This window comes from Pinus tabuliformis, chromosome 3_1 (assembly GCF_031772625.1).
Source record: "Pinus tabuliformis cultivar Carrire ecotype Pingquan chromosome 3_1, CPIR1, whole genome shotgun sequence".
NCBI lineage: Eukaryota > Viridiplantae > Streptophyta > Pinopsida > Pinales > Pinaceae > Pinus > Pinus tabuliformis.
Genome location: NC_142301.1, coordinates 668,486,623 through 668,513,082, shown reverse-complemented (window position 1 = coordinate 668,513,082; position 26,460 = coordinate 668,486,623). Strand labels below are relative to the sequence as shown.

At 33.0% G+C, this 26,460-nt stretch overlaps 1 protein-coding gene across 1 annotated transcript in view; it reads left to right on the top strand.

Annotated features, from left to right (window-relative positions):
* Window positions 1-6,125: 6,125 nt before the first annotated feature.
* Window positions 6,126-26,460, top strand: part of LOC149188869 (uncharacterized) — a 73,374-nt gene continuing 53,039 nt past the window's right edge. Inside the window, exon 1 of the mRNA XM_089410070.1 lies at window positions 6,126-6,574. Coding sequence (XP_089266196.1) covers window positions 6,126-6,574 — 449 coding nt within the window. The remainder of the gene's footprint in view (window positions 6,575-26,460) is intronic.

Here is a 26,460-nt window from a genome sequence, read left to right as displayed (position 1 = left end):
GTTCCCATATTGTTACTATTGTGCCCCATAGAAGCCCACTATTGTTATTATTGTGCCCTTACATTATTATTGTTATGTCGGCTCTGATTATGTTATAACCCCTTTGACTCCTATATATAGAAAGGAGGTCTTTTCATTTGTATGATCCGAGAACTGTTCATTTATGTAATGTAAAGAAGGTTGCCCCCTCGAAGAGGCTGAATTCTAAGGCGTTGATCTATCTTTTCTATCTTTCCTTGAGCTGGTTTCATAACATTTGGTATCAGAGCTTTGGATTCTAGGGTTTCGGTGTTCCAAACAGGTCATTGTGGAATTTTCGCTATAACTTGTTTTCTGTGATGTTTCAGAAGTCGCAAAAAAAACGTATTTGATAAGAAGTCACGCTGAACCTTGGGTCCAAATTTCACAGCGTTTCATGTGATATTTGCGGAGATATGATCTGAGGAAGTTGGTCTTTTTGCAGACTCCTAAATTACATTCAAAAAAGGTGACCTGGGGAAAATCATCATAACGTTCTCTCTGGGGATCAGATTGAAATTTTGTAAGAAGGTACAAAAAGAGGATCGACTGTAGTTTCTTGTATGCATTTTTAAGATCCAAAGGTTGAAACAGTGACACGTGGCACTTCATACAATTTCACTCTTCTGGAAAGGTCTATAATCAGGTCATCTTGGGAGATTGTGCATAGCTCTTTCTTAGAGAATCCATTTTGGATCATACTGGTGGCATTGGAAAGAGGACACAGAGGGCTACTATAGTTCACAATTTGAGAACTTAAAGATCTGAAAGTACAAAGGTACAGTCGTTTCAAGGTCGAGCTCCTAAAATCAAGAAAAAGCAAGATGAGGAAGTTTGATGGCAAGGATCCGGTAAATTGGATACTTCAGATGGAGCAATATTTTGATCTACATGGTGTACAACTGTTACAAAAGGGATGTATTGCATCTTCATATTTGGAACAAGATCAATTTTTATGGTATGAAGGGTTTTGTTCTCGTAAAAAACTTGTTACGTGGTCAATTTTCATGGAGGAAATGATAGCACATTATGAGGATACAAAGAGCAACACCTTCTTTAGTGCAACACCACAACAATTGGAAAGAGTAAAAGGGCTTTGTGACATAATGGAAATCAAAATTATGGAAACCAGGAAGCATACCCCTCACCACTATAAAGATGGAAGTGTTGTTTCTCCCAGCCTTCCACAACCTACAAGGGTTACACCACAACAATTGGAAGAAAAAAGAGAAAAAGGGCTTTGTTACAATTGTGATAGCAAATGCACTAAAGGTCATAGGTGTGCTGAGAAGAAATTATTTTACATAGAATATGAATAGGAGGAAGAAAAGGATCAAGAAACATCAAAAGAAGAGGATATACGCCACGACACCACCCCAGAGAAAGAAGAAATGAATCAGACCATATCTTGTAAAGCATTGGCAAGAATTACCACTCCTAAAACTCTCAAGATAGAATGACATATCAAGAAGAAAAAGGTGCAAGAAGTGAAAGATCACATCGAGAAAGAAGAAATGAATCTAACCATATCTTGTAATTCAATGGACGAAATTACCACTCCTCAAACTATCAATATAGAAGGACACATCAAGAAGAAAAATGTTCAAGAAGTGAAAGATCACATCGAGCATTAAGAAATGAATCTGACCATATCTTGTAAAGGACTGGAAGAAATTACCACTCCTCAAAAGATAGAAGGACATATCAAGAAGAAAAAGGTTCAAGCAGAGAAAAATCACATCGAGCATCAACAACAAGTTCTCCAACTTTTAAAGGATAATGCCACTTCAGTGCAAAATCAAACGAAACAACAGGTAGATCAACATCGTACTGAAAAATGTTTTGATGTAGGTGATTGGGTATTTTTACTGCTACATCTCAAGCAAGCTATTTATGAGAAGGAAATGTTGGCAATACTACATGCACTTAAAAAATGACGACCTTACCGAATGGGAAGACTCTTCAAGGATGAGGATGTGGAAGCATTGTTTTGTGCTATTTATATTATCCAACCAAATTGGATAAACAAAGCAAGGGATGAATGGAAGAAGGATGAATAAATATGGCCACTTATTCAAAAGTTGCGAAAGATCCCAATTCAAGCAATATTGCCAGAAATTGAAGAGGAAGGAAAAATCATATTGGAACCTGGAGCAATCACAGAAACAAGAACCCGACAGCTACGAAATCGATCAATTTCAGAGTATCTCATCAAGTGGAAGAACTTACCCGCTGAATATTCCACATGGGAGGACAAGAATTTTATACAGAAGCATCAAGAACTACTCAAGCGTTGAGGACAACGCTTTTTGAAGGAGAGGGGCATGTTAGGCCCCTATACTACTAGTGTAACCCCTTATTGTTATTAGTATAACCCACTTATTATATTGATGTACCCATGTAGTTCCCATATTGTTACTATTGTGCCCCGTAGAAGCCCACTATTGTTATTATTGTGCCCTTACATTATTATTGTTATGTCGGCTCTGATTATGTTATAACCCCTTAGACTCCTATATATAGAAAGGAGGTCTTTTCATTTGTATGATCCGAGAATTTTTCATTTATGTAATGTAAAGGAGGTTGCCCCCTCGAAGAGGCTGAATTCTAAGGCGTTGATCTATCTTTTCTATCTTTTCTTGAGCTGGTTTCATAAATTTTTTCAATAAGATTTACTATTTTCCTTGCTCCCTTACCAAATGTAGGAGGCCCCAAAATATACCAAGACTTCCTCCAACTATGACCAAATGAAAGTACATGACATCATAAGCATATTAGATGGCTATAACAATGAATTAAAATGTTGCTATAATGTGATTAACAATCCCACTCATGGTTGCAAAACATTCAAGACGACTCTCTCCAATGCATGGTTGACTATAGAAACATTCTACCATTATCAAAATGGTAAATGTGAGATAATACAATTATAATTCTTGAAATACAAGGTTATAGAAATGATATTGGAAGACCATACATGGATGATATATGGTTGATCTCTATGCATGGATATCAACAACGGATGGACATGAATGATTATGCAAAGACTCATGGCCCTTTTCTATGCATGTAGAGACCAACTCACTACACAACTAAAGTAATATAAGCAATAATGTGCATGGCTATATATTGCATATAAGAGTGATTTACATGGGTGATATAGACTCATTGATATGAATGGTGAACTAAGTGACTCACTCTCCCAAGTAAGGGCTACTCAACCAAGAACTCGATGATGACAATGATCAACAATGTAAGTAAATGGATGATGCATCACTACAACCAAGGGTGCTTACAATGATGAAGTAAAATGACCTTTCACTCATAAATATAACGAATGCATAAAATATTAAAAACACGAGTGAAAAACATCATAGAAATAACATGCAAGCCTTGAAACCCTAATGCATGCACAACTTCGTGAGAGCTCATTATACCTTCTTTTCTTCTTGTTGGTCATGTGCACTTGATCATGCTAGTAGGATCTTCATCACACCATGTTGATGTTGCTATTCAAAATCATGCTTCCTCCATGCTTCTACTTCTATAATACTACCATGAGCTCCCCCTCATGCTATGCATGTCTAACATGTACTTTTTTAGTCCTTTTAAGTAAATGTGACAATAATGGACTCTATTGGGGACTAGTTGGTTCTACTCGGGATCTAATTTAATTTATTTCCATGTAGGACCAAGTAGTTGAGGTTTGATATATTCCAAAGCTATGCTGGAATCTCCCCACTCGAATATTTTTATCTCAACTTCAATAACTTAGTTCACGATGAAGTGGCCTCTAAGAACAACACATGGACATGTCCAAAAGGCTTATAATGAAACATGTATAGGACAATAATATTTGTCATGTTTGATGAAGAGAAGGGAAAATGGCTTGAAAGCTCATTCTTACTCACATGAAGATGATATATTTTCATTATATTTCAAAAGGATGTGGGAATTTCACCAACAAGTTGATTGCCTCTTATGTTGATTGTAAGTTATGTTTAGCTTCACTAAGCTACTAATACCTCATAAAGTAGTAGTAATTGGGCCCGTGATCTAATTGAATGCCATGAATATCCCTTGAATCTTGAAAAAATCTCCCAACACTATTGGTATCTCTCTAGTGAGGTACTTAAAGGAGAGGTCATGTGTAGTCAAATTTGTCGAGCACTAAAGTTATGTGGTCACATTCCTTGTCATCCTATTATTGCAAAGAATAAAACCTACAACCACAATTCAATTGTCAATTTCTTCGAGTATGGGTTCATAAAGTATATTCCATGACACATCAAAGAGTCCATGATGCTACACAAAGGTTGAATACCACATTGTAATAAGTTGGGAATATGATGATATTAGAGGAGGGATAAATCATGATATCTAGTTGTGGGGGTGATCTCCAAAATCCAAGGGAATTACTCCAATGATATGATTATTTCCCAAATCAAGAGTGATGAGACTAATGTATTGGAAAATTTCTAAAGACTTTCTCCTAGCAAAGAATTATCATTGAGCGAAAGTAAAGTCTACTAATTTCCTTGGTGATTTAGCCTTCTATATTGTTACAACTAAGAATCATTGAGTGCAATGAACTTTTTTATTAATATGGGGAGAGAGTCGTCGATTAAGAAAACATTTTCTGCACTTAACTCTAACTCCATGAGGGTGCTTCAATTCCATATTTTTTCGAGGTTTGGGCTTGTGAAGTCTTTCATATCCACATCCAAAACCATCAATGCAAGCTCCCTACACGATGAGAAATTCTACCACTTACCACACCATATGTTCATATATGTTGTGTGAGGTTCTTGTAGTTGATGAAGGTGTTTCCAATGCCCCCGTGCACGAAAGGTGTTTTCAATCTCACTAAGAGCTTCGACATTGCAAAGCTCTAGAGGAATGTATCCTATTAATTGATTGTGGCTAAGGCTCAAATTATTTATAGAAGTGCAATTTCCAAACTCTAGATGAATGGGCCCACTATAATAGATTTTAGTCAACATAACAAAGGTAACTATAAGTAGAGGTTAACAAAAGTAGTTTTTATTAAAAAAAATAATATAAAGAAGTTCCATTTCTTGAAGAAAAATCATTAAGAAATTGAAAAAAAACATCAAAGTTCTAAAATTTGTGCATTTTTTACATTTAAAATACATCGTTATATTGACTTAGGCAATTTAAACTTATGCGTTTTTGACAGCCAAAAGACATCATTCCATTGAGCTATGCATTCACCATACTTATAGTGGTGAGATATCTTAGGTTTCCTAAGGTTTAGGTATAGAGAATTGTGATAAATGGTCATTTTTGATATATCATTGGTAATGTGCCATCTAAGAGAGAGAAAAGAGTTACGGATGAATTCTTTAAGACTATTTAAGAAAAAGGAAATTAAAAAAGACTACTCTACCTCGTAAAGGCACACGATGTGGCGATGTGTTCGATGAGCCGACATTTACTTCTCAATGGAGTCGGACAGGCTTTATATAAATACCAAAACCCTATATAAATTAAGGATATAGGATTGACTTAGCAATCTGGAGATTCTTGATATATTTCGTACTACTCGCTCGCAATCATATGGGGGAATCTTTCAACAACAAAATTGTGAAGGGAAGGGAATAATTTACCATCGATAATATGGAACCCTTTCACATCCACGACCAAAAAGATGACGATCACTACGAATCAGAAGAGAAATTAGTGGCAGTTCAACGGCCACGGAAAGTTTCTATCTTATGAACAACGATCTTATAAGCCAACGAATTATTCCAACTCTTTACTCCCGTCTGCGGACCCTCATTCCACACGCCAGGCCCGGAATTATTGCAAAATAGACTTCGACGTTTGGTTGACTCAGCGCCTCAGTCGCCAAGAGAATGCAGTCTTCTGTTCCGTGTGATTCCGAAGGAGATGTATGCAACTGGGGAGATGAAATTGATTAATTGTGCCATTACAGACAAGAGTGTCCACAGGAGTTGAACAGGAATCTTACACCCATCCCGTGGAAAGGAAAACTGTATTTAGTAGATATCAATAGCTGGGTAAATACAGGCACCAATGATACTACCCAAGTCGTTCCCATGCACTTCAATTTTCAAAGAAACATGTGGGTAATTGGAGCCGAAGAGAACACTGCTTTTGCTCTGAGTTTCATGAGTTTTTTTCCCAGATATGAGTCTCCTAGATATGAATTTCGAAGCGACCGAAAACTGGTTAGAGTGGATAACGGAAGATGTATGATATCCTCCAAGTCTGGTACACTGTATGCAATATCTCACGCCCCAGAAAATGTGTACGATATGGGGGATTCTGATGAGTATCCCATTTGGAATATTTACTTCATTGATGACTTGACGCGTGGATGGAGGCAAATGGAGTGCCGGAAAACTGAGCACATTCTCCAAGTTGATCCATTCAAACTCACAAAGCTGCGACGTGATCTTCCTGAAGGTGAATATCTACATATCAAAATGAACTGTTGGGAAATAAATGAACACGATATATTGCTAGTTGTTCTACAATCTTTAAATTTGGTGGACGGTCTGTGGGCAAGGTATGCTTGGTGGATATTCAACAAGGAAGATGGTGTTAAAAGTTATGGTCAGGAAGACTTGAGTAGGTCTGTTTTAGAAAATATTTCGGATATTTCTCTTTTGAAATTTGAAAGTTGACAAGAAAATTTTAAAATTGATTTATTCACCTATATTTTTTTTATATTTTTTCAATTATTTTATATTTTTTTTAAATATATTTTATATTTATGCTACATATATAATTATGTGACAATATAATAAAATTTCATAGTTTTTAAGGAATTATAGAGAATATGTGTTTTTATTGTTTGAATAATGAGATAATTAAATATTGATAAGATTGAAATAGGACTAACAATATAAAACACTAGTAATCGATCTAGTGGAAATATAAGTATAGTATTATTCATAATGATAACTCATAAACTTAATCTTACTTTTACTTTAGAAGCTTCACAAGTGATAGAGAAGGGTATGAGGAACCCACCTTTTAATAAGTCTTTTATCACTGTTTTTTCTACAAGAATACATTTAAAAGTAGGATAAAGAGAACTTTCAATTATTTTGATAATTTTTTAATATGTTATAATTGAGAGTCTGATTAGAATGATTCTTTTAATATGTTATAATTGAGGGTATTTTAGCTACCATCTTAACAGATAAAAAACAAAGAAAATTCCACATGCTTTCAACTAATTCACTTAACTTGGAGGGAGGAGCATCAAGTATGATGTACTAAAATTCTACTACAACTAAAATTCATTTAACACCCATGTGAATAGTAGATTATTGTCATTCAATTAAATCTTACATAATATGATTAACTCTTATGTGGAAGAGATAATCCATTCACTTTTTACCAATCTTAGTGCCACAAAAAACTAACATGCCACTAGAATACCATATGCCGTAAGTGGGGAAATAGAATGCTAAAGTGAATCAAGGCTATATGTTATTTAAAATAATAACACTTTGTCCAATGATTCATGTATAATAAAGAATCCATGGAATAATGTCCATGAATAATGTATTAAAAAATATTTTATATGGTTAAGCATTACCATAGATAATTTATAAATGTATATAAAAAAACTTTTCTATGAGAAGTCACCCTCTTGTTTCCAAGTAATATTAACTAAAGGTTAATATGATGACAACTTATTAGACAATATGATGACAACTTGGTGTGGGTCTTATAACTATATGTGTGATTATAAAGTATATTTTACATGTTGAGAATTTATGAAAAATAAAATTTGTAAGAAAATAATGATTCACTAGTTTCCATTGGATCACTTGAAATGAAAGATGTATGGCCATGTGGAGAAACTTGGTGAACTTCCTTAATGAACATTCCATATAATTTTTAGACATCCCAATTGCTAGAATATATGTAGAAATGGAGTTTCAAAAAATGAATTGTTTTTTTCTATATGCATAAATCACACATAAAATTTAGAACTAGAACTCTTGATTCTCTCCCACATCAATATCTTTCTTACTATTGCTAGGAATCAAATAATATTTCCTTCATATGTCCACAATTACACATGGTACATAACCTATAACCTATGGAAGTTAGATTGCAAAAGGTTAAGTTTAAAAGGGTTAGAAGAGAGTAGGATGTCTTACATAAAGAGTGGGTGAACCCAAAAACAAGTTGAAGCATTTTTAAAAATGCATGAAATGAGTGTTTATCTATTCTACATTAACAACATTTTAGACAAATAATTAATGTAAAAGGGTGAGAAAGAGATGAATTTCAAAGAGGCACCATATAAGATAAAATTAATGGTAAAGATTTATGTTTACATTTAAGAAGTTATTATATGTTTAAATGAGTTAGCAACAAACAATCTATGTCATTGATTGGACAAAAGGGATAACATTTTGAATTATACCTGGAGTTGTCACAAGAAAAAAGTTTCAAATTGAAAATAAGAAGCATTTGTTACTTATATACATGTGATATTGCACCTAAAGAAACACTTCAAATTATGCCTCAAAATATGACTTTATTTATGTGATTTTTTTGTCATAGTAGTCTTTAACATAAAAATTTTATTGTTTTCCAATCTCTTTTATCCAATTATTTTCTATTTTACATTTTCTTTCTCATGTGTAAACCACCAAATTGTGTTTTCTCCATGCCTCTATGGAAATTAATATTTTTATGATCCCTAAACATTTGATATTTTCTACAATGATCATATAGAAAATAGATACATATTGTTCTTGCAAAAGGTATTTATGGCCTAAATAATGTGAACTAATGTTAATCAAAGGACAGTCCTATCCAACATGGCCACATTTATGCTAAGAGGGTCCTTGAATTTGTTGTTATGAAAGCATAGATTTGTTGGCATCCTTGCAATGGATTAGATTCCATGTTTTGGTTTTGAAATAGCTTCTAGTCCTACTACCTTTTACCTAGCCATGGTAAATATTAATCTTAATAGAACAAGAATGTTTCAAATTGAGATTCATATAGCCAATTGAGTGTTCTATGCCTTCAATAAATGAGATTTTAAATTTTCTAATGTGTCATATTGGAATTCAAATCTCATTGCCCTACCCATAGACCCTTGTTCCCTAGTAAAGACAAACTCATTGAATTCTCACATAATCCACCTTTGGGAATTTCTTATGAACCTTAAGCCTTAAAAAATGATAAGGATCCAATAATTATAGTCCTCAAGGAGGAAACCTCCTTTAAAATGAATATAAAATTTACAAGAAATCATTTTATGATCATAAGCATAGGTATCCTTAGTATATACAGGAGATAAAGGCTATAATTATAATAAAAAGAGACCATGAAAAGTTTAAGTCTATAAAAATATAATAATTGAAAGATAATCACTGAATATCTATGACTTAATAAGAGGTTTTGTGGTTAACATGGGGATATAACATGCACCTCCACTTGAAACATGTGTTTTCCTCAACACTTAACTAATTTTTGCAAGAATAAGTCATCTTCACATGTCATCTCTACCACTAGTAGGTTCTTATGTTTCACGAAGTACTCCATAATCTCTCACTCTATAATCCTTGTTTCAAGAGTGTTTCTTCTTATAGTATGATTTTCCTTTCTACCTTTATCTCTAGTACACTTCTTGGCTGCAAATGAATAACATATTCATAATCTTGAGTAGGTGGAAGAATCTAATGTGGGGATTTATCCATTGAAATAATTTTACCTCCAAGTTAGTATTTAAACTCTCCATGAAGAGCTCATTGGTTAACAATGCATCAACACTACCAGAAAGGATATTTTGTTCCACATATAGGCCATAAATGTTTACTATGTTTGATAAAAACTAGGAAAAATCACATAACATCTCAGTGTTACTCATATCAAGATGATTGACCTTATTTAAATTCCAAGAAAAATAATTATTACACCAACAAGTTTAGTGCCATTTATGTTCAGCTTTACTAAGACAACAATACCACCTCAAGCACTAATAATTGTGTCTACCAATTAATTGAATTCCATCTGCATTCGTGGAAGCTTGATAGACTCTCCAAGTCATATTTGATTCTCTCCATTGAGGTAGTTATGGGGAGGTCCAATGTAGTCAAATTTATAAACCATGATAGCGACGTGAGAACTCTCCTTGTAATCTTGCAAATATACAACCGTAATGAAATTACTGATTTCTTTAGAAATGGTACTAAGAACTCCATGACAATATACAAATATTTGAAAGTGAGATTGTATTCTATTGGAAATATGAGCATATTTAGGGATAAATCATGATAACTCATATGGGAGAGAATCATACAATACAATTAATCAACATCTCCATTTGTGAATTGACCCATTGTGACAAATGTTTCCCAAGTAAAGATAGTTGAGACTAAAGCATTGGCAAATTTATAAATGAACTTTTTGTAACAAACCATTCCCACAAAGAGAAAGTAATGAGTAGATAGTCTACTAATTTCCCTTGGGATATTTACTTTTGTATTATTATAACTAAGAATCATTTGCTACAATCCAATTACGTTAAGAAATAAATACATTAAGAAAATTATTTATTGCACTGAAATCCATGAGGGTGCTTGAATTTCCCATTTTCGAAAGGATTGGGCCTATGAAGTTGTTTGCATCCAAATTCAAAAATATCAACCAAATCTCATCTACATAAACAAAAATCCTACCACCTACAATATTCTTTGTCATTCTACTACTTATCATATTGTCTTTCAATAACAAAGAGGTGAGATTCCTACAATAGATGAAGGTGTTTCCCATGCTTATATAAAAAAATGGTTTTCCAAATCAATCTTAATAAAAGGTTTGTTAGTGCAATGACCTTGAGCAACATATCATGTTAGTTTATTTCTAGTAAGGATCATGTGTTTTAAATTAGTGGAATTTCAATGTTATGGAAGACATTGAGCTAAAAATTAGTTTCGAGTCAACTTCCGTCGAGTGCATTATTTTTTCCTTTCAAAGATAGAAAGTATAGAGAGGTTTTTGAGGGTGTGTGTTAGATAACTAGAGAATAAATTGGAGTATAAAATCAATTTTCTAAGTTGTTTTCATTTATGTAATGAAGGATCGATTATTTCATTCCTTTGTGCATTCACCATTACATTGAAATTGGTTATATTTCTTATATTTCCCATGGTTTCAAAAATATGGGACCATAATGGACTACTTGAAATGTATAGCTTAATAAAGGGGGAACTTTAGTTATTTCATGAGGAATGGTCCCTATTAGGGAGAAATATGTTAAATATAAATTCTTTAAATTTCTCATATTACTATTTTCATGAGGTAGAAGACTGAGAAAGATGTTTATTCCAAGAGAGAGGTTAATAAAACTTACCATGTCACCCATCATCACGGGAATGATGACAAAACGAGATTTGTTTGAGACATATAAATATGACAACCTTCTAGCTTCCCAATCTCTTATATTTGTAAGAAAATTAACTCACATCCGTAACCAACAATTTTTTAGGTCACGTTGTTGTCTTGGAAGTGGGTTGGTATGCTTCTTGAAAGATTATTTCTAGAAAGGTCAACGTACCTCAAATCACTGAGGGTTCCAATCTCTATGTGTATGCTTTTAGTGAATAAACTAGCACCAATTCTAGCATCACCAATCAGAAAATAAATTCCAACTCTAGCACCATTTTCCTTGACAAAATATTGGTACCCAAAAAAAACTATTGTAGCTATGCGAGACCCTTGGATGCCACTTAGATAGTTCCCACTCAATTTCTTTAGACCCCAAACATATCATGGAATGCTATCAACCAAAATATTGTTGGTTAGATTCAACATCTCCAAATCCTTAATCTTCTCAAACTCTAAAGAAATGGATCCTTATTTTTCCATATGTGCAAGAGAGATATACTAGTCCCTTAGCTCATCCTAGTCCACTCACATGAAGATGAATGATTCTTACACTTTGAAAATATTTGAGGGTTGAAATTTTTTTTTTTAACTCATAAAAACACATTGAAGTAAGACCTTTCATATTTTCTTGTTGACAATAATATCACTACTATACACACCACTTTTATTAGAAATATATTTGTGTTGAGTAACTTGGAAGTTTTCATGACTTGATAAACTAAATCCTTAATGATATGTATGACAAAAGCCACCATTCAAATTGCTTCACCTAATACATAAAATCATAAACGTTGAAACATGAACTCTCTCTATATATAGTTGTGAATCATAATACTTATGGGATGATAAAATCTTACATGACATTACTTCTATTGAAAGATGAAAACTAATACCATTGGAAACATGATGTATTAAATTTTTGGACATTTATCGAAGTAGATAAATTCAAGAAACAATTCCAAAAAGACGTGAAGGCATAAATTTCAGCTAGGGATGTGTAGTGAATAGACAAAAGAAAATGGGTACCTAAGTGAGATTGCACAATATGATGAATCATTTTGTAAACAAGCACGAGCATCATGACAACTTTCATAGATAGTTTTTTTTTATTCCTACATGATGAATTTCTTCTTCTCCTTTAAAAAGTACTTTACAACATGGGGATCATGAAGATTCTCATGTGAATGCACGTAAAACATTTTCACTACCCTTCATAAAATTTTACCATATAGTGTGTAGAATTATATGCGGTATTCTATTTGACATAACACCCCTCCATGGTGTACTAAACTATTGTAAGCCTAAGACAAGTTAAAGCTAGGCATGGTATCCTCCATTGTGTGTTAAATGTTGAAAATCTACTATGAAAATAAAATGTGTTTTTAAATAAATTAATAAAATAAATCGGGTGGAGCATCAAGGGAGAGGATATGCTTGCCAAATCCCATGAGGAATGGGATAGAGATGAACCTTTCATGATAAGTTTCAAGATGTGATTCTAGAAAAGCTTGGATGGATTGGATATCCATCACACAGATGGGAGACAAAGATCGATCAAAAATAAAAGCGTTGTGGGAGATAAAGGCAAGATTTTATGTGGAAAAGTGTCATGGGAGATAAATATGAGATTTCCCAAAAAAGACCTAGGCAATTGGAAAAATCCATAAAGAGTGATGTCGCTAATAGTAACTAAATCACGAAAGAGGGTATGAAATACCCAATGCATCAATCAATTGAGGGCAGTTGATCCTTGCCAAGATCTTCAGCTTGGGGGGAATGAGAGGTGATTCATGGCTCGGTGGTGGTGCTCCTCCCTCCAAGTGAGATTTTATTGGTGTCATTTGGATGAAATGTTTGTATGTTGACTCTTACTCTCTCTCTCTCTTTGTTACTGTTCCAATTTTCTTATGAGGAGTTTTTCTTAGTTCTGAAAATATTTGAATGAATTACATGTTCTTGGAGATTAATATATTTAATGGTGCTTCCCTCTATTCGCATGAGATATACTTACATGGTATGCATTTAATGATTAATCCTTACTTGATAGGATGTTAAATCATACCACTCAGTTATATGGATTGCTTAATTACTTCTCCAATGGAAATGATGAATGGAATAATCCATGCGACTCACGTATGATTGCATATGCATGTCAAGGTTATTATGATCATATTTAAATTTGATAAGGAGGGATATTATGCTTGGTATTATGTAAGGGTTCATGCATGTGGAACAGTTATGCATGAATATCTTCCATAGAATTGTCAATGATTCACAGCTATCTATGTCATGCATAAGGAAGCTTGAAACTCTTACATGCTGCATAAGTAAGTGATGGTTCCATGTCGTATAAGGGTATTAGGATTTTAATCATTCCTCTTAGCCTTACTATTTATAGAAGAACTCAACATTTATTTCAATTATGATGGGATAGGGATATCAAGGAGTTCTAATAATTGTATGCTAACTGTTTGTTCTAGTTGCGTGATAATGACTAAAGGCTGATGTAAAGAATGTTGCATCACTATATCTGTAATGATTGATTTAATACTCTTGTAATGGCCACTAAAAATCAACTATAAATGTAGAAATATTTAATTTAATGGAGACTGGGGGTGAAATTTCCGAGTAGACTAAGGAGGTACGTTAGAAATGGTATCAAAGCATAGGTTCAAACACTAAGGTGTGTTATGCACTAATCCACCTCTGTCGTGTTTCATCTACAGGTCTTTTTTTTAATTACAAAAATACTTATAAGAAGGACGAAGCTTGAATTAATACCTGCATGTTGATTTAATTGAGTTAAGCAACCAAAATTAAAATTTTACACATAATAAGAAGACGTTGACTTGTTTAACGCATAACTCACTTAATGGGTATAAATTATTATAAATTATTTAACCCTAAATCAAGATTTTTCCAAATAAATATAAATCAGCTATGTACCAAGAAATTGGAAACAAATTTAGTCGAGAGGAACAAAAAGAAAGTGTCAGAATAAGGAAGGGGTTGGACTTGGAGTTTTGGGACAAAAACTAACACTTAGGAGAGGAAAAAGGGCCAATTTAGTAGCAAACCGGGGACCAACCAACAAATTCAGCAGTACAAATTGAGTGAAGATATATTCAAAAATATTTTCTACCTTTTCAAGTAATTATATAACTCTGTAAATGGTATGAATTTATGTTTCATAGACTATGATCATTTATTGAAATTTTTAGCACTAGTTTAACTTATCGCCAATTTATTAAAACGCGAAATACATTTTTTATTTAGTACATTTAATAACTATCTTAGTATGGTTTGATCAGTATATATTCCCAAAACTTCACAATGTTTAAGCTCTACATTATATAGACCTCACGTCAAGCCACATATCAATGACAATACATAACATGCACATACTAAAGGTTCAGGAAAATATATTAATCAAAACTTAACATAGAGATGTGTCTCAAGTCTACAAAAACAAGGCCTGTATAATTATAACATTGCCAAATCATCGGTCTACAATAACAGAGTCATGCAGAAACTACAGTACTAATCCATGCAGCCCTGAAATTAGTGTCATGGAGGATGACTTGTAAGAATAATGTTAAATGATAACTATATCATCTTCGACTATTCGTCATTCAAAAATGCATCTTCTAGATAAATCCATGCATGGATCACTAGCCATTCTTATTGAAATGTTGATCAACTGTCTCGAATTAAGTCTGTTATAGATTATAGTCAGTAGGTAAAATAAGCGGCCTCATCCCTAATGCTGCAGTGCCCAAATAAAATATGATTTAGGCATAATAAGATATGCATGATGAGTATCGGATTCTTTAAAAACTTTGACGGGAATATCCATTTTTTAATTATGATAGGTCAACACATCAAGTGGAAATTCATTTTGGGACAATCGACTCCTCCATCATAACACATTAATACATGACTATATGCATTGACCTTGTCCTAGTTAAAATAAGATTATGCCTTAGAGAGGCGTACACATGTGAATCCGCCTCTGAAATTAACAACTCCATGCATTTGCCCACTATTCTATAGATGCGGGTTGTTAGTGTGTTACTTTTTATGACACCATAAGTGGACAGGGTAGGACTTATAGATCTTCCTTAATGCAATCGCAATACTAAGTCTTTCTCCCAATAATTCTCTCACTAAAGGTTAGCATCGAGTGATTAGATGTCTCGCTACTAAATATGTAGCATGAATGTTCATTCTCTTAGGTAGATCATCCAGCATGAAACAACCGTCGTAGAGTTGTAGGTACAAACTAAGCGTTGGTTTTCCTTCTCAATGGAATGTTTTATTCCCCATGCATTGTTTAAAAAAAAGAAATAGGTAGTGACTGTCTAGGAATAGTGTTTAAGCAACAACACATTCCAAGGCACAAAAAAAAATCATGCAACTAGGGAAAGTCATCGTCACCTCTCCAATCATTCATTGATGTGAAGGCGGTTGCTGGAGGATAGAGTTACCCTAGAATGATTAGAGAATGGTAAGAGCAACCAATAAATTTAAAAAACAACATATGGTTTCTATAATACAGATGACTTTATCTAAAAGGGTATGAGTATCAAGATTTATGAGATAATATCAAACTCTAACCGCCATTGTCACATAAGCCTTTCCAAAGTGAGGGCGGGAAGTTTAGTATTATTTTTAGGAAAAAGTATGGCAAAGCAGCTGCTTTCCATTAAGGCCAATAGTGGAATAAAGAAAAGGCTGCTAAAGTAGAATGATTACTATAAAATTCCACAAAACGCGTCTTCCTTAGCTTTCAAAGTATCACTACGTAGAAGAAAAACATTAGACTCTTATTTCCTTTGTCCCAATCTTATTGGTTTCCTTCCAGCTCATGAAAACGCTTATGTTACATTTCACAAATCCTTCGTCTCTGGGAAAATAAAGTCAAAAGGATAAGGATTATCCCAACGTTCCTATGTTAACATATTTTTTTCCTATATAGGGAAGGTGACATAAAAATTGGGATCGATGGATCCTGTTAGGTTTTTCAAACCCCACGCGAAGAACCGCATGCATTGTCTTAAGGATTGAAAAATTTTCATTTCGATGTGTTGTGGGTGGCAAGTTTTGTACCTAGTAGGTTTATCATAATCTGTAGGCGGTGAGTGTTAAAGAACCATTAATGTTTCACACCCATGTTCATGTGTACATATATGTCTTGCGTTACCAAAATAAACTATGGTGGGTGATAGGTTTTGTAATAGTTCTAAGTGAGATGACTGTCAAGTGATAGATTTAATGATTATTGTAGCATGATATCAAGGAAGGTAGTAGTGTTTTTATTTTATTTTGTCGAATAGACCATAATGCATTTCTTTTACTCTGGACAAATAGTTGGCTTTGTTCCGACATCAAAGGGGCTTACAGCATTCCAAAGGGCAGAAACCACACTATAGGTGACGAATCGGGTGGAGGAGAATTCATCAAGCACCAACTTGTGATGACGTATTGAGGAGAAGGGTTAGTGCATGTAGGCACTGTTGTCGAACAATGATGCCCAATATAGGTTGGCAGCAAGTAATAGAGCATTAAATTTTTATTAAAATGAATAAGTCTTTGTAGGATCATTATACATTGACGATGATATATATACATATATATATATATATATATATATATTTGATTAATTGTATTACACTATGAACGTTTTTGTTTGAATATAAACAGGTTTTGTATTTACCCTTGAAAGGTATTTTCATGTATATTTTGGGATGTGCTAATTAAATGGAAAATATCCAGGTGTTTCAAGGGAGATAAATGTAGTATATGGTTGTGCTCTCAACGGTACCTCATTTATTTTTTTGCATTAGTAACTGCACTCGTTAGTGGGTAGGTGAGTTTCAAGGATTCGACATTCACACCTATGAATGAGGGGATTCTCATGGTTACTCTTGTAAATTTGGATGCGTGCACACACCCTACCCATCTATTTTGTGCCTTGGCGCTTTCCGCATCAGATTGATTTCTTGATTGTTTAGTGGTTGTTGGACTTTTGACAAGGGTTGATATATATATATATATATATATATATATATATATATATATATATATATATATATATATATATATATATATATATATATATGTATGGTTTTGGAGGAAAACGCCACTATCAATATGCACACCAAATGGGATAAACTAACCTAACATATATAATTTGTGACTTCTTACATTCTATCGTAAAAATTTTGGATGATGAAGACTTTATAAGGAGGTTGCAGTAACATAGACAACAAGTGGATGGGAGTTCATATTGTTCCAATTGCCGCTATTGCAATAACAATGATTCAATTTGAAAGGTAGAAGAATATTTAGTCATTGTTTTTAATCGGGAAGAGAATCTCATAGATTCTGTCACAAAACCACTGATTTTCGGCAATGCAAGACGCGATCGATAGAGATAATGCACTCACCCCATAGTTAGGGTATTATCAACATGCATGATTATTTTAGTGCATGTTTTCCAAAGGTTTGGTGTCTATGTCAAACCAACCTAATTTATATGAATACATATATATATTCTTCTCATTCTGTCAACCATTGAAATTTTTTTTTGAGCCTAGGTAAATTTGAGCTGCTCAAAGACCCCGAATGAATATGAGTTTTAGTGATTTCCCAGAAAAGTTTCTTTTATATAGATTTTCTATGTTAACCTTTTGGATTGTGAAAATTTGATTATGTGAAATGATTTAGTATGCCAATAACTAAGTTCTGGAGGATGTAAAAATATATCTTTAAATATCAGTAATATTTCGGAAGAATTAAAAAAAAAAGAAGCCGAAATTACGACTAAAATTGGTGGAGAAGAATGACTTCCACTAAAGCACCCGAGAAGATCGGCGTTAAACCACCAATCATTATCTAGTTAACAATATTATGCAGCAACAACCCACTTCTTATTGAAATGATAATGAGCATACATATGCATTGAAGAGCTTGTGAACAACATGTCAATGGCGAAGCATTGAGAGTTGGCACTATCAATAGTGTAGGACATATTTTTAATTTTTTATATATGAGGCAACATTGAATGTTATTATCAAGAGCATGTAAAAGTGTGAAATAACATAATTATTTTCAATATGATTCGCCTATATCTAATGCATTTGGGAGATAATCTATCCTTATATATATATATATATGGGAAATCTATTTTAACATCTTATTAAATACCATGATCTATGCATTGGATATGCATATTGTACCTATAAGTAATTTTTTGTACCACAAACAAACCAAGGTAATTAATAATAAGAAAGCCCAAATGATTTTGATTGATGGAAGAGAGATCATGCTAAGGCTATAAGTATTTTCTCAAGAGTATAAAACTATGCAACTTCATAGCATACCTTAATGTATATGTCTGATATAGATAAGTTTCTAGGGAAATATCTAACCAATATGAACCCTTCCAAATTGGAAATGAAATTGAGACATGACGAACATACTTCTTAGCAAGAAAAATAAATTAAGTCTTAAAGTTTAATTGGGGAATAAAATAAAATTGGTACAATTGTTGTGCAGATGCTTAGATAAATAAGTCATCTAATTCTTGAAAGGAGAATTGTATAATAAAGAGTCCATAATTGTACCATCATATTATTCTTATGTAATGATACATATGCCCATGCATTGTCATGAAATGTATGTGTTACCATACTCTAGCTGGGTGGTGATTCAAATAAACATGTCTTAAAAATTATCATGCTTCATATCTGTGCATAGTAAAGAGTCACATGAATTTTATATGTAAGCACATTCTAATGAGTTCTGGTATTGATAGTCTCTTAGATGTTGAAAGAAATTAAAATTCATTGCTCAAAAATCATACATATGTTCCTTACCCCAATCCCTACTAAGAGGAAGTATGTTGTACAAGGAAAGAGTGTGATTGACCTAATGATTATATTGGTAATGTAGGGTGGATATGTAGTGTGTTGTGATAGAGTGTATGTTTTCCACTTAGATGTGGGGCATAGTTGTGTTTAGAAAATATCGGTGGTTTGTGACTCCTAGAATCAATGATATGTTGCTATCAATGCTTACAAATATGCATATCATGTAGACATTTGGTTTTTTTCCTCCATGCAGGGGATTTGAGTTGCTTGAACTACATTGAAGTTATATTTTGTTATCATTCACGCTTGGGCTATTATGTGCAAATAGTAAATAGGAAAAGTATGCATGACTATGTTAAGAGTTAGGCTTGACAAGGAAATTGAAGGTTATTAATCTTACTAACATGAAAAACCTTATAAATAAAGTGTTATAGCATGCAATAGGGAGAAAATGCCTTAAAAGTAATGTTATTTAGTCTTGATTAATATTAATAACAAGTAATGGATATGGGAGGAAGATGTCATTGCTTGAGTGGCATACGTAGATAGGTTGCCTTTATGAATGCAAGAATCACAATTCACATAAAATTAGACTATGATTCTGGTCAGAGATTAAACTATGGTCATCATGCCATAAAAAAACTTATAAATGGTATAATTGCTAATATACCAAAGTAAATGATGTTGAGAACATGTTATAGTATAAGGCTATATAACCTGCACAAATTGTCATTCAAATTAATCTTTTGATTAATACATACCATGTGATTTGTTCTTCAGTTGGAACAAAGTATAGTTAAGGGGAAATCTAAGTTAAATATATTCTAGGACATATGAACCTTTTGATGGATATGCATAATAGAACCTACATGTATCTTTGAGTGCAAACCATAATAGTGGATAAAGTAGCACCAATGGTATGTACTATTGTGTCAATTAAATAGATTGATATCATATAAAAAAAAATGAAAGAAATTTTGAGAGGTCCTCTTATTGGATTGCATTGATAATATGTCTCGACAACATAAGGAAATGTTGCATAATTCAAACAAGAATTCATAAAGTAGATAACTCATTTTTTGGTAAAGGGTAATTTAATGTTAAGGATGAGCTAACATGTAAATACATTGCGATCATAAACACTTACAACTACCACGAGTGTAGGATTGAAAGCAGTAAAAAATTTCATGCATAAATACATTGAATTATGCATGGCCAACAAGTTGTTGAGGCATAAAAAGGGAAAAAGTAAAACATAAGAGGTGAATTAATGATCTGATGAATATTAAACTTCAATTTTTATGAGTTAATACTATGCTTAGAACATTAAGCATAAGGTATGATTAATATGAAATATGCATGAATCCAATACTATGTGACTGATATTGTTGCGAGATGCCATCTGGAATTGATTTACACATGACATAAAACTTTCTTAATTACATAGATTAACCATGAAAAATGAATGTTGGTATGATACTAACATGGTGGGAAAATATGTGGATAAAGTTTATGTCATGCAGGTGATTCCATGAGGATGGTATTATAGGTTGTAGCATATTTGTACTATGTACAACAATACATATGGGACCATATGACTACATATGCTACAAGGTTGAAAATGAAATGTGTATCATTGTGTATAACATAACTTGTGTGTTGGTATGTATTAGTGATTGTATGGATGTCTAGCAGTTTGGCATATATAAATTTACAATGAATATATGTATATGAATATATATTGTGATGTGAAATAATTTGTTATGACCTTGCAAGCATATTAATGTGGAAAATATGCTAATAGATGTATTGTATGCATAGAGACTACAAGGAGAAGGTGTTCGACTCAAACACAAAGACTTGAAAGAATGCAAGAAGAGAACATGCATTCTTGAGATAAAATAAAGGATGAAAAATAATTGCTTAATAATATTAAGTAACACATTATTATATTTATCATGGATAAACTTTTTCATCTATAAATTATCACAAATGATTTGAAAAAATATTACATGTAGCTATGAAAGGAGAGCACTCCTCAAGCCCAAAGTATATACAGAAGGAGAAATGCTCGCAACACTCCTTGTGACCGATGTACATCAGAAAAAAATTAAAAAAATGAGATGGCAGAGCCATGAGAGATGTTGATTCAGAAATGAACTACATGTGAGTGAAGACATGATGCAGTAATCCACCACGGATGGTGTAAAATTTAAGGGGGCGAGTATGTAACACGCCTTCCTTATGTACTAAATTATTTTAAACCTAAGATAAGTTAAAGCTAGGTGTGATATCCTCCCTTGTGTGCTAAATTTTGCGAACATAAGCTGAGGAAAGGTAGGTGATATGTAATATGAAAGCACATGTGTTTTTAAATAAATTAATAAAATAAATCACTTGGAGGTTGGAGCACTAAGAGAGAGGAGATGCTTGCCAAATCCCATGAAAAATGGGATAGAGATGAATCTTTCATGATAAGCTTCTAGATGTGATTCTAGAAAATCTTGGATGGATTGGATATCCAACCAATGGATGGGAGACAAAGATCCATCAGGCATAAAATCTTTGTGGGAGATAAAGGAAAGCTATCACGTGGAAAATCGACGTGGGAGATAAACACAAGATTTTCTAGAAAATACGTAGGAAAATGTAAAATCCATAAAATGGGATGCTACTAATGGTAACTAAATCATGAAAGAGGGTACCAATTGAGGACACTTGATCCTTGGCAAGATCTTCGGCTCGGGGGGGAATCAGAGGTGATTTATGGCTTGGTGGTGGTGCTCCTCCCTCCAAGTGAGATGTAGTTGGTGTCATTTTCATGAAATGTTTGTAGGTTGACTCTTACTCTCCTTCTCTCTTACTGTTCCAATTTTCTCATGAGGATTTTTTCTTAGTTCAGAGAATATTTGAATGAATTACATGTTTTTGAATATTAATATATTTAATGGTTTTTCCCTCTATTTGGATGAGATTTACTTACATGGTATGTGTATAATGATTAATCCTTACTTGATAGGATGTTAAATCATACCACTCAATTATATGGATTGCTTAATTACTTCTCTGATCGAAATGATGGATGGAATAATGTGTGTGACTCGCGTATGATCTCATATGCATGTCAAATTTATTATAATCATATTTACATTTGATAAGAAGGGATTTTATGCTTGGTATTAAGTAAAGGTTCATGCATGTGGAACAGTTATGCAGGAATGTCTTCCATAGAATTGTCGATGATTCACCATTATCTATGTCATGCATAAGGAAGCTTCATACTCTTGAATGCTGTATAGAGAACTAATGGTTCCATGTCGCATACAGGTATTAAGATTTTAATCATTCCTCATAGCCTTATTAGTTATAGAAAAACTCAACTTTTATTTCAATTATGATGGGATAGGGATATCAAGGAGTTCTAATAAATGCGTTCTAACCCTTTCTCCTAGTTGTGTCATAATGACTAAGGGTTCATCTAAAGAATATTGTATCACTATATCTCTCATGATTGAATTAATACTCTTGTAATGGCTACTAAAACTCAACTGTAAATGATGAAATCTTTAATTTAATGGAGCCTAGGGGCGAAATTTCCAAGTAGACTATAGCAGTACATTACATTTGAATTCTCCTGAGCTTCATGAAAATGGATGATGATAGTGTCTCCTGCATTAATAACAAGAATTATAACCATTACTACTCCTAGAGAGTTAGTGAGTCCCATTTTATTCACAAAAGATCAAGTTTATTGGAAATGCAAATCTATTACTAAATTAATGTTTCCACAAATTATCCATATCGTGACACTTCCATTCAGTAGGATATTTATAGGAATGATTTTTGGTGAGTAGCTCTAATGTTAAGAGATATTTAATATATCAAACTTACTAAAAGTGTACATACTAGAAGTTTTACTTCTGCTAGTTAAAAAGTATAATACTCTAATATATATATCTATATATGTATTAGAGTATGATATATATATATATATATATATATATATATATATATATATATATATATATATATATATGTATTAAATGGCTTAAATATCTAACATAACACAAAATGGTATTGTAAAATAATGAAAAGGAAACTTCCATAGTTCAAGAGACAACTTTCTACTAGAACTCATGTGGCACATATTCATCAATAAAAATGTTACTCAAATACCTTATAAAAATTCTCAAAAAAATTTGTTAAATTAATCAACTCCAAGTATTTCATTAATAAATAGAAAATGGCTACAAAATTGTATAGTTTGATAAATGTTGTGCCAAGAGATGGTAAGGTTTAATTTATTAGAAACGATAAATGGCCATATAAATATGAGAGAAACAAGCCAATTCCTAAGCTCATTAATCTGCGTCACTTTAAGGGTGTTGTTTCAAATTAGAGGATGTTATGTTTCACACACCACCTAGTGGTTGTTGGTTACATGCTGGTTATCCCTCCAAACACACAAGTTAATTCTCATTAGATTTACTTAGACTGTAATAATGATTTTTAAATAACTTTTGTCATGCCCACAAGGGCACCTAACTTTTTTGTATTGTATTTTGATTAGATAAATATAAATTAGTCAAGTTAATAAATTTATATTAGAAAAAATTATTAGGCATTAATATTGTCTCAGAATATATACTATTTTGTATACATTTTCCTCTTTTTACTTAATACTATATTTTGAAAACATAGAACCACTTTAATATAAGAAATTTTGTCAACATTTTCAAAATTTTGATAAATTAAATGCAATCAAAATAATTCACTACCTAGTTAGTAAAAAAACTTGATAAACAAATTCACAATATCGAAAAAGGCATCCACTTTTTATCTCCTTATGTGAAGTTTCCCTACCTAGTTAGTAAAAAAAATTGATAAATTAATTCTCAATATCAAACAAGTCATCTACTTTTTATTTCCTTATCGGAAGCTTGCATTCAACAAAAGAAGCTATCAAATTTAATTATATATATATATATATGATTTATATAATATTTAAAATATTACATTTTTAAGTGTATTTTTTTATAATTTGATTTGAAAATTTAATATATAACATAAAAATAAATTATACTTTAATATATAGCATAAATTAAATGAATGACCCAAGCATTAGCTCAATTGTTCAATTTTTTTTTTCTCTAGAAGCACCTTTCTATTGAGAGGTCGTCAGGTTAATTATCCTTGACATTCTTGGGGTTAGACTTCATTAATGAGTGAGTGGGAAGTGGTCCCTTCGAGTAGATCAATTGGGAATAATTTATAAGGAAAAAGAATATCTAGTTTTGACGAGTGTAAGTGGCCATCTACACCCTATGGTTGTGTATGTAACTGAGGATGTTGATAATTGATGTTTACCAAGAAAGAAAAATATTGTATCAACAAAGATGACAATTGTCCATGGATTTTGGTGTATGTGGGAAGGATTCTCTACATTCTTCCTCACAATTTGGGTTTCTTACATCACCCATAGATTCGACATGGATGTGATTTTATGGAATAATATGCATCAACGAGGAGTCGTTTGATGATTGTTTTGTGGGAAATACTAGTGAAGTTGTAAGTAGTGATGAAAAAGAACAATTATAAGCTCCTTTGCATGTTTTGGCCTTTTTTTCAAATCATTTAACGGTGGTGCCTCTATGCGTAGGCAGGACCTCTCATGCTATAATGTTTAGCTACTAGGTTTTCTTGTGGCATCAACTGGGACTTCTCTCAAATTATAGGTCCAAAAATCCTCCATATTCTATATTATTGATTCAAATAAGGAGGAAACCTTGAAACTCCACATTGAGAACATACTTGACATCTATGAAATTCATCAATGCTTTTTAACTGAAAGGAAGTTGCTTTAGGACTCCTCCTAGATGAAGGAGATTGGCATCATGTGGAATTCTATCATTATTTTTAATTTGAGGCTATGTGGTGAAGTTAGAGGTGAACCAAGATCCAAAAATCTAGGTGGATTTGTCTCTTAAAAGAATAAAGTGCAAGGGATGGGTTTGATACCTAAACATCCACATCACACAATCCAAGGACCTTATATTTTAGAATAGATAAAATAAATCGGTGCCACGGAGGTAAACATACCAGAGGCAACGCATATTTCATTTACTCTCCAATCTAGAGTTGTGATATTGAGGTTCAATTATTTTTAGTCTATATTTTAGGTTTTAAATCAATGAGTCTTAAGGACTTGGACACGTCTAATGAACCTCTAAACATACACCCAAGAAAACAAACCTTTCTATGCCCCATTATTTTACAATGTCAAATGTATGCATGGTTAACGTTATTACAAGTGGTGAGTATAATGATACAAATTAATGTATAAAAACTTAGGTTAGAGTCCTACATTTATGTAGGTTTTAACCCTGTACAGAAATTACCTGCATACGAATTCTTAAACAAAGAAAATAAACAATGCGAGAGAATAACCCATAAAACACATATGCACAGAGATTTTTTTTTTTCCTGGATCCCAAAACTGGGACTACCAGCTTGATTTTTCATTATGTTCCTTTCAATGTTACAATACATATTTATACATGCCGAAGCATCCAATACCATGGACCGAAAACCATCGTGTCCAAAAAAAACATGTGCGAAAATCATGCACAAAACCATAGGTGGGTCTGCCCAACCTAACATATGGTCCAAAACTAAAATACTCCGGGGCGCTGCCCTGGACCCCATAAAGTGGGGTTACGGGTGCCCTTCAAACCCCCTATTAACTACGTGGAAAGAATATAACACAACCCAACAATCTCCCACTTGTTGTTTTCTTTCCACAGGGGGCCACAAGAGAGCTTAGTCATTTTTTCAGCCCTGAGATTCCCATTGCTTCTCTACACCAAGGGAACTTCTCAGAGCTCACAGATTTTGTCAATGCATCTGCAGTATTCTTCAAAGTGTCCACCTTTACCAGCAACACCTTTCTGTCTTCTATCATATCCCTCACAAAGTGATACTGAACATCAATGTTCTTTGTCTTTGAATGATAAGCATGGTTCTTTGCCAAGAAAATTGCACTTTTGTTGTCACAATCTATTCTTATAGCTCCCTATACTAACCCCATACTTGAACACAATCTCTGCAACCAAACTGCTTCCTTGCTTGCATGAGTGGCTGCCATGTATTCTGC